At 35.6% G+C, this 16,045-nt stretch overlaps 1 protein-coding gene across 4 annotated transcripts in view; it reads right to left on the bottom strand.

Moving 5' to 3' along the window:
- Window positions 1-4,182: 4,182 nt before the first annotated feature.
- Window positions 4,183-16,045, bottom strand: part of LOC121430407 (protein unc-80 homolog) — a 102,594-nt gene continuing 90,731 nt past the window's right edge. For all 4 annotated transcript variants that reach the window (XM_041627692.1, XM_041627695.1, XM_041627694.1 and 1 more), the window contains 7 exons: window positions 15,766-15,861; window positions 15,396-15,484; window positions 14,146-14,311; window positions 12,279-12,404; window positions 9,688-9,970; window positions 8,419-8,636; window positions 4,183-6,658 (listed from right to left, as the gene is read on the bottom strand). In XM_041627692.1, coding sequence (XP_041483626.1) covers window positions 6,396-6,658; window positions 8,419-8,636; window positions 9,688-9,970; window positions 12,279-12,404; window positions 14,146-14,311; window positions 15,396-15,484; window positions 15,766-15,861 — 1,241 coding nt within the window. In that variant the 3' untranslated portion in view covers window positions 4,183-6,395. The remainder of the gene's footprint in view (window positions 6,659-8,418; window positions 8,637-9,687; window positions 9,971-12,278; window positions 12,405-14,145; window positions 14,312-15,395; window positions 15,485-15,765; window positions 15,862-16,045) is intronic.

Genomic DNA, 16,045 nt, shown 5'->3' with positions numbered 1-16,045 from the left:
CTTTGTGCAAATATCCTGAATTTGAAAAATATGAAGTTTAATGGATTTCCGTAGAGTTGAGGTTGATTGGATCAATTATAACTCTGTAAGATGGGGCCCAGCACTGATAAAGGCCTGCCAAATCAAAGCCATTTAGGTCAAAGTAAAAATGTATGGCCCATATTCTGAAATCAGGTTTAACATGGGCCATGGTCTAAATCTGTGCCGACATGTTGGGAAAATGAAATTGTCAGTCTGAGAATTTTGTATACTTAGAGGGGCTCATGGCTACCTGTACAGGGAAATGAAGATTTGTTTACATTGCTGCATTTTCTCTATTAAAGAATGTAATTTATATTTAATTATATTTGAATCTGTAGTGTGCAATGGACTTTATTATTTTTTTGTTATTACAAGTACATGAACACATGTACATGGGTGTTTCATGTACACTCTTTATTCGTGAAATTTTTATCATATCAAATTTGAAATGTTCAAATGTACTTGCCAAATTTATGAATTATAATTACATTTGTAATTTCTTATTTGCTATATTTCTAGACTAGATATTTATAAATCCTTGTCAAATTTTTGTATTGATGTCTTCCATTGGTCAAGTTTTATTTTTTGTAAAAAGGATGTGAGTCTCATCTAAAAATGGAAGTATGAAGTGAACAAAAATGAGGATCAAATATCTATTTTCTTAATTTGTTGAGGTAGATTTGGATGCGTAAAAATGGTTTTATAGAGATTACAAAAGTTGCTCTTCCTCCCTCCCCTTCTCTTTCTTCCTTTACCTTCCCCTCCCCCCTCCCCCCCCCCTCTTGCTTACGCCCCCCTTTAGCTTTCACTTTCATCATGTATGCTATACAATTTTTATTTGGATAATGTATTTTTTTTAATTCATGTAAAATTCTAATTTATATATATATTTTATTGTTTTATTAATATATGTATCTCTATGATTCAAACCAAAGAATAAACAACTCTGAAGTCTGAATGTTTACGTTTATAAGTGTTTTATTTATAGGAAGGTGATGCAATGTGTTTACATAAAACAATATACATTATACATTTCATAAATCCTCACATTATACAATTTCTTACTTTCAAACGATAATATACATACATATACATCATCAATGGCATTAGTAGCAATGTCATAGAAGAGATACATTGGAACAGTGGCCGTTTTAAATGTAACGAGTGTGTATAATTTTTTCGAATGCCCAAGCACAATGACGCATGTATGTTTTATAAGATAATGATGTGCATCCCTGTTAATTGATAAACAACTCTGGGGGTGTTTCACAAAGATTTAAGTGCGACTTAGAGTCGCTCTTAATTTTGCCGCGTACTTGATATGCAACATCAATTGATCAATACACAAGACTGCACGTCCTCTTGGCATGATCTGACCAATGCCGTGATGTCTTTTATACTGCACGACACTGTTTAAGTGCAACTCTAAGCCATACTTTATCTTTGTGAAACAAAAGTCTCTTAGCGCTCTACAGTAATGCATCATAATTACCCTGGCCTAAGCAGCATTTCGAGGAAAAAATTCCTCCCACTAGCACATTTCATTTTAGCTACACTAAATGTCTGGTCATGTGATATACTCGGCCAATCTTTTTATTAGGATCCAAATCACTATGTCATAACGGTTCTAAACATAATTTATGCTTCAAAAATACAACTTCAAATGAGAACAGATCAACATTACGAAAATTTCCCGTTTGATTCTCGACCTCACTTCGGACTGCAAACTGCGGTTTCATACCCCGATTTGTGTTTGGAATATCTCAAACAACTTTTCCAACCCCGATAAACCTATCTTGGCCAGGTAATCCCCTTGTCTCGATTTCACCACCACGGGCCAGCTAAATGAGCGTTGAGCCAAGGACGAAATGATAAACAACAGCTGTGCTATTACGTAAGACTTGTCTGCCTGTAGAAGGATCTTCGGAATGAAATTATTGTATTCGATATTAATCACGTTTTCAAAGGCATATTACATTCAGACATCCAATACTAGTCCATTTTCAATTTCGAACGAAGAAAATCGACCTTGAAATAAGGAAAGTAAGCGAATGAAAATTACGGTATGCTTAGCATGCAAGGACCGCGATGCATGCATAGTTTCTGTCCGTCCAGCAAGAAAATGGGTTCACTCGCGCAATGATACAGTCTTAACGTTCGAAAAATAGAAGTAATGGCATACCAACATACAAAGTATAATAATCATGCTGCTGATATGCACAAAAATATGAAATCATTATTTTTTTTTACCCCAAAGTCTTATTCATAATTTAAATACAAACTATGCCTGTAACTATTTTTTAATCGCAAACGTATTATCTATGTATAGGCCTACACCTCAACTTTGAGAAAAGGACATTTATAGGCCTCACTACAGATATGATTGGCAAATGCACGTTCTTTAGAGGTGTAGAAAGGGGGTGGATGAAGAAAAATAAGTCTAGAAAGAAAAAAATTAGACAGCCAGACAGAGAGAAAGAAGGAAAGAAAGAAAGGAAGAAAGAAAGAAAGAAAGAAAGGAAGGAAGAGAGAGAGAGAAAGAAAGAAAGAAAGAAAGGAAGAGAGAGAGAGAGAGAAAGAAAGAAAGAAAGAAAGGAAGGAAGGAAGGAAAGGAAGAAAAACTTTCTATCAACGCGTGTATACATGGAACTCCATGCGCTCGCCGGAACACATTGCAATCCATCGTGTGTGGCCCCCTGCTGTGACCGTACGTAGATGCTGGGGTGAATTATCTTCGGACCGAGGTCAAGAAACAGGTGTTTCTATACTTAAATTTCATGCTTGAGGGAATAGGATTTGTATTACTGGGAGAAGAGATTTGATGATAAGGAAAAATGGGGTATACAGCTCTCAAACGCGAGATTTTCGTCATGAAGATGCAGATCTTGAGAATTGGGACCGTGTTATGATTCGAAAGTTGTACATGAAAACATGAATTTGGGGGTTGAATTTTCTAAACATGATTAAATCACAAAGATAGTACTAGTACTTAAATAATACTAGTCAGTATAATACTGGTATTTAGTGAGCAAAGTTGGCTATGTCACATATTCAGTGGGTCTAATGATGTATTTTGTATCATGCAGCTACATCTTTGCCTGCATACAGCAAGCCACCTCACTAAAAACCTGTGAAGCGTCTTTTACAGCGACTTTCCTGCATTCCATACTGTTCTGTCTGCGATGAATAAAGACGTTTGTAGGATAGCTGCAACTGATTTTCGGTAAGGTGCCGAATGGACGGGGCAATGTACTTGTATGACTCGACTTCATTTCCCAACATTTATGATTTGAATGACAGAAAATTAGAATTATGGAAATATATCCTGGGAATTTGCAACCAAATGAATGACAAGGAAAATAATACTATACGAATCAATAAATATACATGATAATAGACTCGAGGCCAGCAAGAAGAATATACATGTATGTGGAGTGAAAACAACATTCATTCAGTTAGTCTTTATGACTGCACATACAAGTACAGTTTAACTATATACATGCATGTCAAATTTGGACAACTTGGTAAATACCAACAAGGATGCTTAATACATGTTCCTCGGTCACATTTGCTCTATGGCGGCCGTACGGCGAGTAAAAAACAGCCGTTTTAACATCTTTGTACCAGCTACATATACATGTAGGCGGTTTGAATTAAAATTGACAGAACAGCTGTTTTTGACTCGCCGTAGAGTGAATGTGACCGAGGTATAATTAAGTACCAACAAGGATGCTTATTTGCATTGGAAAGATCATGCTTAGGGGCACACACTAAATCTTTGTGACCCCCCTGCCCGCTAATAACCATTAGGGAGTTGTCACTAGACGATCAGCCCCCCCCCACTTTTTTCCGAAACCGTGTACAAAAAATGACCATAGGATTGTGATTTTGTTGCATGGTCAGCCCCCCCCCCCCCACACTTTTGGCTCAGCCCCCTCACTTTGAAAACGATGCCGCGGCCCCTGCTGCAGGCTCGTGGAGCTAAAAAAAATCAAGGTTATTAATACTTCAACAAAGTTTTTGAAGTGCATCTACGTACATTTACATAAACTACAGGCTACATGTATGATATGCACTCTACAAGGACAATTCCCTGTCTTGTAATAACATAAAAAAGTAAAATTGATATTTAACAAATAAATATCAAATAAATACTGTGTCTTCACAAAGGTCAACTGGATAAAAAAGTTGTTCAATCCAAGGACAATTCCCTGTCTTGTAATAACATAAAAAAAGTAAAATTGATATTTAACAAATAAATATCAAATAAATACTGTGTCTTCACAAAGGTCAACTGGATAAAAAAGTTGTTAAATCCAAGGTAAAATAAATTAATGCTGAGTCGATACATATCCTCCGTTCAAAGTCAAAAGAAGGTCTATGTGTAATCAAGCTTTTGTCTAAAAACAGAAGCATGTCATTTTTTTTTAACATACATGTATTGTAGCAAACACTCGTACTCATTATCCATATACATGTAAATGTGCATACAACATAGCACATCACATTAATATTACACAAGATCAACATTAAATCACACGACAATGATAGTTTTGTGCAAGTCATAAAGTACAATAGAATACTATAGATATACATGTACACGAATTGTATTTTTTCATAATTCTATCAGTATTATTCACAAATTCTTGTCACATATATATACTGTATCATATACTCTTAATCTCAACAGTGTCTAAATAAATACATTGTGGTTTTTTGTTTGGCATGTGAGGAATACATATTTGAGATCATATATATGTATAATATTTGAAATGTACATGAACATGGTATGATATAATAATAGATATATATGAGCACCTAGTAGATACATGTCAATATATATTGTTTGTACAGTGCATGTAACATCACAATATCAATGTACATGCATCTTTGCTTTGGATACTTCTTGTTACGTTCAGAGCATTTCAGAAAATATAACAATTTACAACTCTGTGAATACACTACTGTACACAAATATTTAATATGATATTGTTTGATATGATACCATAATATGGTAAAATGTTCATTGAGTGCTTTTGTCAAATGGCGATGGGCTTTGTGGAGGTATGATTTATTGAGTTTTGATAATGGGTAAGGATTAATGCTTCATAAATTAGAACAATGTAGAGCCTCTACAAATATACAGTTGCATGTATTTATTGACAGCAGTATGTTGATGAGAAATTTCAAATACAAGCTTGAAAACCCCGAAACATTATGTTAGATGGATGTACATACATGTATACCCACAATGCACACTGATACATCTGCATGTACTTCAACTGATAAAACCATGCATTTAAATGTACAGAGAGAAAGTTTAAGAAGGTATATTTTGATACTGTTGTGATGTTTCTGATTGCTTTTAAACACTTCATGTTTACACCACACATGCACTAATAGCATGTAAAACCATGTGGCTCTGATTCAGAGTTGTGAAATTCCTGTAACAAGACAAATTTTGTGTCTATTTATATTTGAGTTAAGGCTCTCATATTCTTTAAAACACCATTAGACAATAAAGCCAAGTAATTAACATCTCTTCAAAAAAAAGTTTGGGTTTTTTTTAATGAAAATGGGCTAATCTGAACAATTCTTTCTTCATAATGTCAAAATTTGAATTTGTAAAGTTTAAACATGCCTGTTAAACAAAGGACAAGATACAAGAGTTTCTTTGACAACACTGGTTGGAGTTTCATCGAGATCAAATAGTGGGCAAATCTCATGCTTGGGTGAGCCCCGAACTTTGAAAATAGTTTTCTCTTTATTCTTTGAAGCTCTAATTTAATTTCTATATAAGGTCAATCAAGTAATTGTGTGGGTTATTGTGAATCAATTTTGGCAAGCTATATATCATTTTTTGAAGCTTATGTCATTCTTTAAGCTATATAAAAATTGTTGGTTTTGGGATGGCAGGTTGAGAAAACTCTTACCTGTGCTTTAATAAAAACAAGAAAACAATTATATAAACATCCATTGGTATGTACAGTAATACCAATTAGCTAGCAAACAAATGAATCATTCATATTTCAGATATATGTCCCCCCACACATTTTGGTTATGAAAAGCATTTATCCTTGAATGTACCCCCTCCTACTCACAACATATGCAGTCCCAGACATACAATATCATGTAAGCTAACCATAATAGTTGAAAAGCAGGTCTGTAGAGGAATTCTTTACACTGCAGTCCCAGTCATAGAAAGTCACGTTTGCTACCATAATAATCTAATAGTATGGCTATATTCTTCCTTACACTGATGTCCAAGTCATTAAAGAGTCATGTTGGCTATCAAACGCAATAGTAGGTCTATGGAGGAATTCCTAACACTGTAGCCCCACTGCATCTAAATGATGTTGGCCCATCAGGTAATCTTAAACATGAGTGTCTTCAGTCGAGGATGTGCCTCTTCTGTCCTTAATAACCGGATTACGCTCCTTTGCAAGGTCTAAAAGTCTCATCGTTTCCTGAACGTTACTAACATCCTCTTCCTCCGTGTCAGTCTGCGGTCCCATAGCTACAAATTTGTGCTGGGTTGCTTTGAGGGTGGGAGGGGAAGACGTGTCTTGGAGCAGACGGCTCTCCTCGTTTGTTTCCTCGTCGTCGTGATCAAACTTTTCTATCAAGGCATCTCCGACTATTAGACAATAAGATTAATAAGAAAATGGAAGATGCAACTTGATGGCTGGTGTTACCACAAAAGATAGTATTTATTTATTCATTCATTCATCCATTCATTCATTCATTCACTCACTCATTCATTCATTTATTTGTAGTTTTAATTTAACAGGGTAGCACTGTCAGTTTCTAACTGCTTTCTGCAACGGCCCTGTCCGCATGACATACAATTTATTATAATTAATATACAAATGTAATTGAATCAGTAATATTTACATAATCAATAACACAAGCACATATTCACATATACATGTATACATATCTATATATACTATTGTTCTCAATCAGTAAAAATACTGACACAGCTAGAAATCATTATAGCTATACACAAAATTGTACTAAGCACATGCATGAAATATGTATTTTAAGACGCTTGAAATTAATGTAATGTTACTGTAAGTCTTAATTTGAATATTTTGTATTTATCGACAATACATGTAAGTACTCATTAGCATTTGATTTTGGAAGGAAGTGACTTTGCCCCCCCCCCAACAAAAATATAATGCTGAGAGAACAGTTTCGAGAACAAAGGAAGCTACCCTGAGTAAATATGGTGTTACTATATATTTTTAAACAAAAATTTAGAAGACCAATTGTACTCTGGAAGAAAGAAGGTATATGAATGCATTCATATCTACTGTAGATACATGTATAACACAAATGAAAGAGAAACAAATTTAGAGTCAAGAGTTTGGAAATATAAGTATGAATCTGCTGATTGGATCAGGTGAGAGTTTTATAAACTGTTCATAAATTGCAAATGACTTCAAGCAGGACTGGTGACAGTTTCTGGTCATGAATGATATATCCCCATGTATAGCTTATTTAGCACCTAAAAACGTGTTAAAATCACGCTTCATCTTACAAAACAGCTTTATGAAACCCTCACCTGGTTTTCATTGTAATTTTTAATTGGACACCCATCATCATCACCATATTCACCATCAACATCATCATGTTAATTATCATCATCATCATCATCACCATCATCTTTATCATCACCACCATCATCATCACCATCATCATCATCGTCATCATCATCACCATTATCATCATCATCATCACCATCATCATCATCACCATCATCGCCATCATCATCGTCATTATCATCATCACCATCATCATCATATTCACCTTCATCATCATCAACGTCATTACCATATTCACAATAAACATCATCATGTTAATTATCATCATCGCCATCATCACCACCATCATTAGCATTATATTCACCTTCATCATAATATCTCCATCATCACCATCATCATCCTCATCACCATCCCCATCATCATCATCACCATCATCATCACCACCATCATCATCATCATCATCGCCATCATCGTCATCATCATCACCATCATTGCCATCATCATCAACGTCATCACCACCATCATCATCACTACTACCATCATCAACACCATATTCATCACCTTCATCATCACCATCATTGCCATCATCATCATCATCACCGTCCTCATCATCATCATCATCATCACCAGCATCATCATCACCATCATCATCATCATTACCATCATCATCACCATCACCATCATCATCACTATCATCATCATCACCATATTCATCACCTTCATCATCATCACCATCATTGCCATCATCATCATAACCATCCTCACCATCATCATCATTGCTATCATCATCATCACCATCACCATCATCACCATCACCAAATGAAATCCATCCAAACTGATTAACACTCACTATGTACAATTGTATCCATCTTCTCCTTAGGCTCCACCTTGTCTTCTTGTTTCTCTGCCGTCGGTGTATTCTCCTTCTTTTCCCCTTCCTCTGCAGTCGTCACCTTCGGATCGTCCGTGACTGGAGAACTCTCCGTTACACCCGGTATGACCGTGCCTTTCAGGGCTGGGGCCGTGTCGCGACCCCGTGTTGGATGCCTCCGCTGGCTGGTGCTCCGGCTGACGGATGGGAGGGATAAAGAGGAGGTGGCGTTAAAGGACAGTAAGTGGCAAATGGGGGAAAGTTACCAAAAGATTTTACCTATATCCTTTACCTGTAAAGTGCATATTATAAGCAGCCCCTTTAATAAATTCTTCTAATTAAAAAACAACATTATTTCAGTCTTAATTCTTTGATAGTTCATTCCAAACTATGGAAATAAACAAGCTTCACTTAACGTGGGGAAATGGACCCTTACAGAATTTGCTCATTGACTCGCACGTCCTAATCTGTACGTCCAGTGGCGGACCGTGATCTGAAGGAGACAATGATTGGAGGGGCACTGTATTGTCAGTGAACAATGATATGCCCCTCCAATGCTTTGTCTCCTCCAGGTCATGCTTTAATAAAAAATAAGGAGAAAACAAGGTTTGAGTTTGGGGTTCACTCAAGCATGAGATATAATAATAATAATAATAATAATAAAGGTATATTTACCCAGGGTAGCCACTTCAGTTCCGAAAACTGTTCTCCCAGCGGGCCCTGCTATTATTACCCGGCTAAGCTAGGCTACCTTCTCGGTGCACACAGCTTTTTTTGAGGAATTACTTCCTGCCGGTACCCATTTACCTCACCTGGGTCGAGTGCAGCACAATGTGGATAAATTTCTTGCTGAAGGAAATTACGCCATGGCTGGGATTCGAACCCATGACCCTCTGTTTCAAAGTCCGAAGACTAATCCACTGGGCCACAACGCTCCACTATACAGTGGAGCGTTATACAGTATACACTATACAGTATACATACTGTGTGATCTCAGTGAAACTTTCATGCAGTCCGAAAAGAGTAGTTTCCAAGAAACTGTTGTATCTTTCCTTTTATTCAACTTCATGACTTGAATTTTTTACAGTATGAAGAAGAATTTTTCTTTCAGATAAGCTATTTTTCAAATGTTTGGTTTTGGAGACTAAATTACTATTTTGGCTATTTACAGGGAACCTTACCTGGCAACTGATGGTGGTTTGGGGAAGTAGGTCACATATAGTTTATAAAGCAATAGAAATTGGGTACCTGATTCGTTTGGTGTTTTGCCTCCGTGTAAAGCCACGCCCTAGTTTGCACTCTTCATTGTCGACCACGTCCTCTGCCTCAGCCTCCGCATCTGCCTCGGCGATGCATTCTTCCGTGTGACGCAAGCTCCTGCGATTGTACTGGCTGTTGGAGCGAGCGATGCGGGAGGGTTCGGTGGAGCTGTTGGCGTTGAGGTCGGCCTGATCCTGGGGGCTGCCTGTGCTTCGACGGCTTGAGCGACGGGAGCTCTGTCGGCTGGAGCTACGCCGGGAGGTGATTGTGGCTACATGAGGGTGGATGATTGATTAAGTCATTTTTCTAACCTTACAGCGTGACTTCAATAAACATGAGTTAATTTAAAGGTCAAGTCCACCTCAGAAAAATGTTGATTTAAATCAATAGAGAAAAATCAGACAAGCACAATGCTGAAAATTTCATCAAAATCGGATGTAAAATAAGAAAGTTATGACATTTCAAAGTTTCGCTTATTTTCAACAAAATAGTTATATGAACGAGCCAGTTACATCCAAATGAGAGAGTCGATGACGTCACTCACTCACTATTTCTTTTGTTTTTTATTGTTTGAAATATACAATATTTCCATTTTTTACGAATTTGATGATTAGGACCTCATTGCCTGAAGCACAAAATGTTAAAATAATGGAATTCCACGTGTTCAGGGAGGAATGAAACTTCATTTCACATGACAATGACTAGAAAATAAAAATATTTCATATTTCATATAATAAAATACAAAAGAAATAGTGAGTGAGTGATGTCATCAACTCTCTCATTTGGATGTAACTGGCTCGTTCATATAACTATTTTGTTGAAAATAAGCGAAACTTTAAAATGCCATAACTTTCTTATTTTACATCCAATTTTGATGAAATTTTCAGTGTTATGCTTGTTGAATTTTCCTCTTTTTATTCAAATCAAGTTTTTGTTGGGGTGGACTTGTCCTTAATTTTACAAAATATAAACAAAATATTACTAGTGTTTTTGAGGAAAATGAAAAGAAGCCCTAGTCTATACACTCCACAAATTTTTAAGAGTAAAAAAAAATAAACATTTCCAAAAGAAGTTAAAAAAGCAGTACCTGAATTCAACATTGTGAATGACCTATCATTAAACTATAGCTTTAATTTTGATTCTTGTATGCTTTGTAATTGTCAACAATTCAAAATCAATTTTTTAAATGAGGGAAGCTATGTATACATTCTCTCAAGTGCTTTGCTAAATTTCTTGGGGGTAAACATAAGAAAATCTCAAGCCCATGAACCCCAGACCCATCCCAACCATACACAAGGTAATCATATGCTTACAAGTGCTTGTTTTAATAGTTTTCATAAGCCTACATTTACATACACAGAGGTTAACTCTTATGTGATTGAGAGAATTTGGATGGATGAGTTCAGTATGCAATGTGCAAAATGTTAACGTGGTTCCAGGACATTTGCTCCGGTGAACATCGCTCTAAAGGAAAATGTGAACATTATTGAAACTTAATTAACCCTATCTAGGCTGGGGTATTTTGGGAGTTCATATGGCCGAGGGGGGGGGCCTGGGAGCCTAAGATCTCGGCCGTCGACCGCGCGATCGCGCCGAAAATTGGCACGGGTGTTGCCTGGGACATCATCTACAAGATTGTATAGTAATTTATTTCATGCGAAACACTATTAAGTGATTATGCTAATTTATGCGTAATTAGTATGCGAAATCATACTTTTTCCTCTAACTCCCTAAATAAGGCTCCATATGTACTGATTTTTGATGTAGAAACTCTTTGTGGTGTTCTTAGTAAGTGTACATGAATAAAATTGTGATATGGAATCATTTTCTTATTTATTATATTGTTTTTTGCAATTTCTTATGTATTTTTTGTTTTTTCGACCTTTTGTTTTTCATCGTTTTTTCAATGAAATTTGTTGGGGACTCTTCTATGATCATAAAAAGCATAAAATAAATACATTTAGACCAGCAAAACTAAAAATAATCATACATTTATGAATTTTGGTTGAAAACACAATTTGCATTGACTTTGTACACGAAATCACGTTTTTGAGCAATTTTCGGTCTGACATGCACTTACATAATGTTGCGTAATCTCGGAACCACATACCCGAGTGACGCGAGATTGGTCTCAAAAGTTGCACAAGACTTGAAAGTAAAAAGTCATCGAGCGGCACGGTCAAAAAATTTCGCGCAGCGTAAATATCGTGGGATTCGTTGAGGGGAGGGGGCCTCGGAGGCCCCCCCCCCCCGGCCTAGATAGGGTTAAAAACCTAGCATCCAAAACTACATAAACCTTAATCCTAATCTTTACATTATTCTAAACCAAAAACTCTATTACAATCCTAACTCTAACACTATGCTCTCTGGAATATGAATACTAGAGCAAATATTGCAGGAGCAACTGACGTGTCACCGTTAAAGTAATATCATATTCTTTGTAAGACAATGCAATATTATCGGGATAATGATTCTCTCTGACTTATCATTCAAATTGTGCTTAATCTCAATCAGACATCGTGACTCGGTGATTCATTCATGATTTTTTTTTGTGAGTGTGAGTTGCTATGGAAACAGACCTTTTCTAGTTAGTCGTGAGATGATGGAGCTACGTTGCTGGAATGGTGACATGACCTGCATGCCTTCTACGCTCTCCACCCTTTCTCCGGCCAGTGCAACTAACTCGTCTGTGAAACGTACTTGATCTAAAGTGTTAACACAAACAATGAACAGATGGAGAGACGGACATGAAGGACAAACAGATAACACAAAGAAACATCATCAGAAGACAAAAACAACAAAAACAAACGCACAAACAATACAGGCAGCCAGTTATGGGGACAATGTATGGGCCACCAGACAAACAGATTGGCAGGCATGCAAACACATTTTTTTTTTATTGTACAAAGAATGTTTGATGTTAATCGTAGAGCATTTGAAAAGAATTTTTAAAAATTCATGTAGACACCAAGACGAAGTAAAAACAAAATGAATATGGAAACATTACAAAAACGTGTAATAATAAATATCCAGGTGAAGTGACAAATATATAAAGAAAGATTGTAATCATATTTCAACATTTACAGAATACGATAAAAAAAAGTAAACAATGAGTGCAAAACCATAAACAAGGCAATCAGAGAAGAGGTGGGCAGGAAATGAAGAAATAGAAAATGGAAGAAAAAAAGATTCACGAACATTCCACACATATATTACAAAGAAAGAAAGATGGGGAGGAAAATGACAGAACAAACAAATGGAGAGTGCATTTGATTAGTAATGCATATTTGTGTTTTCACCTTATAAAGACATGAATTGATTTCTATCAAATGTAACAATATACATATATTTCATTCAATCATATGATATTAAAATAACATAAATAATGACATTATGAAATGCAGGCATATTTGACTATGCATGAATGTTTGACTATAGATACATTCATGTACATTTTGTGTGATCTGAATGGACTGTATGACTAGTGACATTGTGCACTCTAATATTCTTTCTATTAGCCCTGAAACTACGAAAATATTAAGGCATGTACCTCAAACTGTCTTCGTAATTATCTTTAACTAGAAAAATACATGTATATACAGTTTTTTTAACACTAAATGAGGCAATTTAGTAAACCTTGTGAAAGATTAGCCTAGACTTGAATGTGTAATCTAATAAAGTTTACCACTACACAAAGGCCCGTATTCTGAAGTCAGGTTTAACTTAAACTCAGGTTTAAAGTTGTGGTTTAACTATGGACAGCCAATCGTTACATAATCACTGACAATAGAGATATCATACTTCAGCTCATTCTGCTATCAAATCATTCATAATTGTCTAGGAAGTATAAATAGATGATTGTCTTCACCATCGATGAACCAGGAAAGAGCACAGTGAAAAATTAGAAACATACAACTTACTAAAAATTTTGACACTTTTGGCTTCCCATAATTTTAGCACAGAGTTAGACCGTGGTCTAAGTTAAACCTGACTTCAGAATACGATCCTTAGAGTTCAAAGTGAATCATGTACCATGTGCTTTATACTGTATATAGTGTATCACATTCCTTGTCTTCACCATCCTCCATCCAAAAGAATAATGGAACATGCTTTTTTCGATTTTTTTTTTTTTACTTTATCTATTAAAGTGAAAACACCTTTTGATAGATAAATAGGTGTTTAGTAACACAAAGTCGTATAATATTAATAGCCTTAAAAACAGACATACTGAAGCTTTACGATATGCACTCATCAGTGTAAAATCAAAGAAAAGCTCATTGTAGTAAAAGCTTCAGCATGTTCATTTCTAAGGCTACTTTTTGATAACTCAAATGTTGCTAATACTCTCATTATAAAGATTACAAGGGACTGTATAAAAACGACCCATATCATATTGCAGAGTACTGTTTATCTATTAATGACCTCATAAGAACATTATATTCTTACCTCTGGGGACAAACATGTTGTCTCTAAGATGCCGTAACTCATTACACAACTCAATCATGTTGTCGGACATGCTCTTTGGCGACTGGCAGTGATGACCTCTCAACTTTTGACCTATGTACCTCTGCAGCATGACCTCCGAGTCGGTCTCACAGATCATGCGCAACATCTGAAAGACAATTTGAAAAAAATATATGCCCATGCAGATAACAGATAAATATGCAGGGTGCAATTTCTTATCAAAAGCTGAAATCTTTTGTTGGAAAGCAGCGCCCCTTTTCTTAAATCAGGAGTTACCTCATTGGAAAAACTTGAACATGGATGAGAGGCAGCTATATTTATTCAATTCTATATGCAGTTTTTTTGTAAATAAAGAGGCTTTAATAGGAGGAAATTATGATTTGTAAACAAATTTTCGGCATTATTCCTATTAAGTTGAAGATCCCATGCTCGATCTGTAATGAAAATCATGAGTCAGAAAAAAAAATGGAGCCAGTGGGATTCGAACCTGCCATCTATTACAGTTTGTTTATATTCCAATGAGGAGAGGAAAATGAAATCATTCTTTGCCCAAACATTACAATGATATACCTTACAATTACTGGTTTAAGTCTTTGGTGTAACACAATTATCAAGACTACAGAATATACAATAACATTCTTATACCAACTCTGAACCCATAGAAAGGGAGAATGGGAAGATTGAGGCTGATAAAACATTTTAGTAGAGACAGATTTTTCAAAGAGAAAGGGACACAGTGGTTGAAATATGAAAACCTATCAAATTATGTCAATTTCCATCCGCAGACACATGCCAGTCACAACTGATAACTTCTTTTTTCCCTCTCATTAACAATTTATTATAGTATATCACATTAGGAAAAAGTTCTGTTCTGTTGAAATATGAAAACCTATCACATTATGTCAATTTCCATCCGCAGACACATGCCAGTCACAACTGATAACTTCTTTTTTCCCTCTCATTAACGATTTATTATAGTATATCACATTAGGAAAAAGTTCTGTTTCTATAAGTTCATATGTAGATCATGCTTTCTTGAAGAGCTATGAGCACCGAAAGGTGTACACTTACACTTTTTTAGCAGCCGCTACTATTATTGTTATCTAATGGTGCTCCCTCTTCCCCCAATAAATATGAACGACCCCTATTAAATAAATATAGTTGGTAGGTATGCCATAATAGTCATAATAATTCATGTATCCATAGAACATCAAACAAAATAGCAAGCATACCTTGAATGCAATGAAAGGCTTCAGGAGGACATACAATGGTGTCTTGACAGAAGTTAGAAAATCTAAGAAACTCCAAAGTGCTACTCCACCTGAAATGAGAAAATCATAAATGATAAAAAAATGAAATTTAGAAAATTGTACCAGACCTAAATATTTCTAACACTTTACATTAGATACATTTTGTAGAACATGAATGTGTTAACTGTAACACTATATGAAACTTTATGTAAATGCCATCAATCACCAGTATTTTTTGTTTCTGTTTATACGCAAAATAAAACATCCAGACTTTAAGTTCTCAATTTACACCAATGAATTCAGTAATATTTCTGTATAATCATGCTTCAATGCTTTAACACTGTGAGATTACCCATCATGTGTGATCCAAGTTCCTTGACGACGGTTGCTATGCGATGCCATTCTCTGGCTAACTGTGACTGGAAACAGACCAACATAATCTTCAGACCTGCAAAAAAGAAAAAATATATACATACAGTTTATAATCATTGATGATATAACTTGTTACATGTTTAGTACTATTGAGCTCCTATTGCAATTTGATTTCATTTATTTTAAAGAGCTGCAATTTGCAATAAAATACCTCTTTGATGACCATGATATAATCATGATAATATATGGCATTTAGAAAG

This window comes from Lytechinus variegatus, chromosome 16 (assembly GCF_018143015.1).
Source record: "Lytechinus variegatus isolate NC3 chromosome 16, Lvar_3.0, whole genome shotgun sequence".
NCBI classification, from domain to species: Eukaryota; Metazoa; Echinodermata; class Echinoidea; order Temnopleuroida; family Toxopneustidae; genus Lytechinus; species Lytechinus variegatus.
This window is presented reverse-complemented; position numbering and strand designations above follow the sequence as displayed.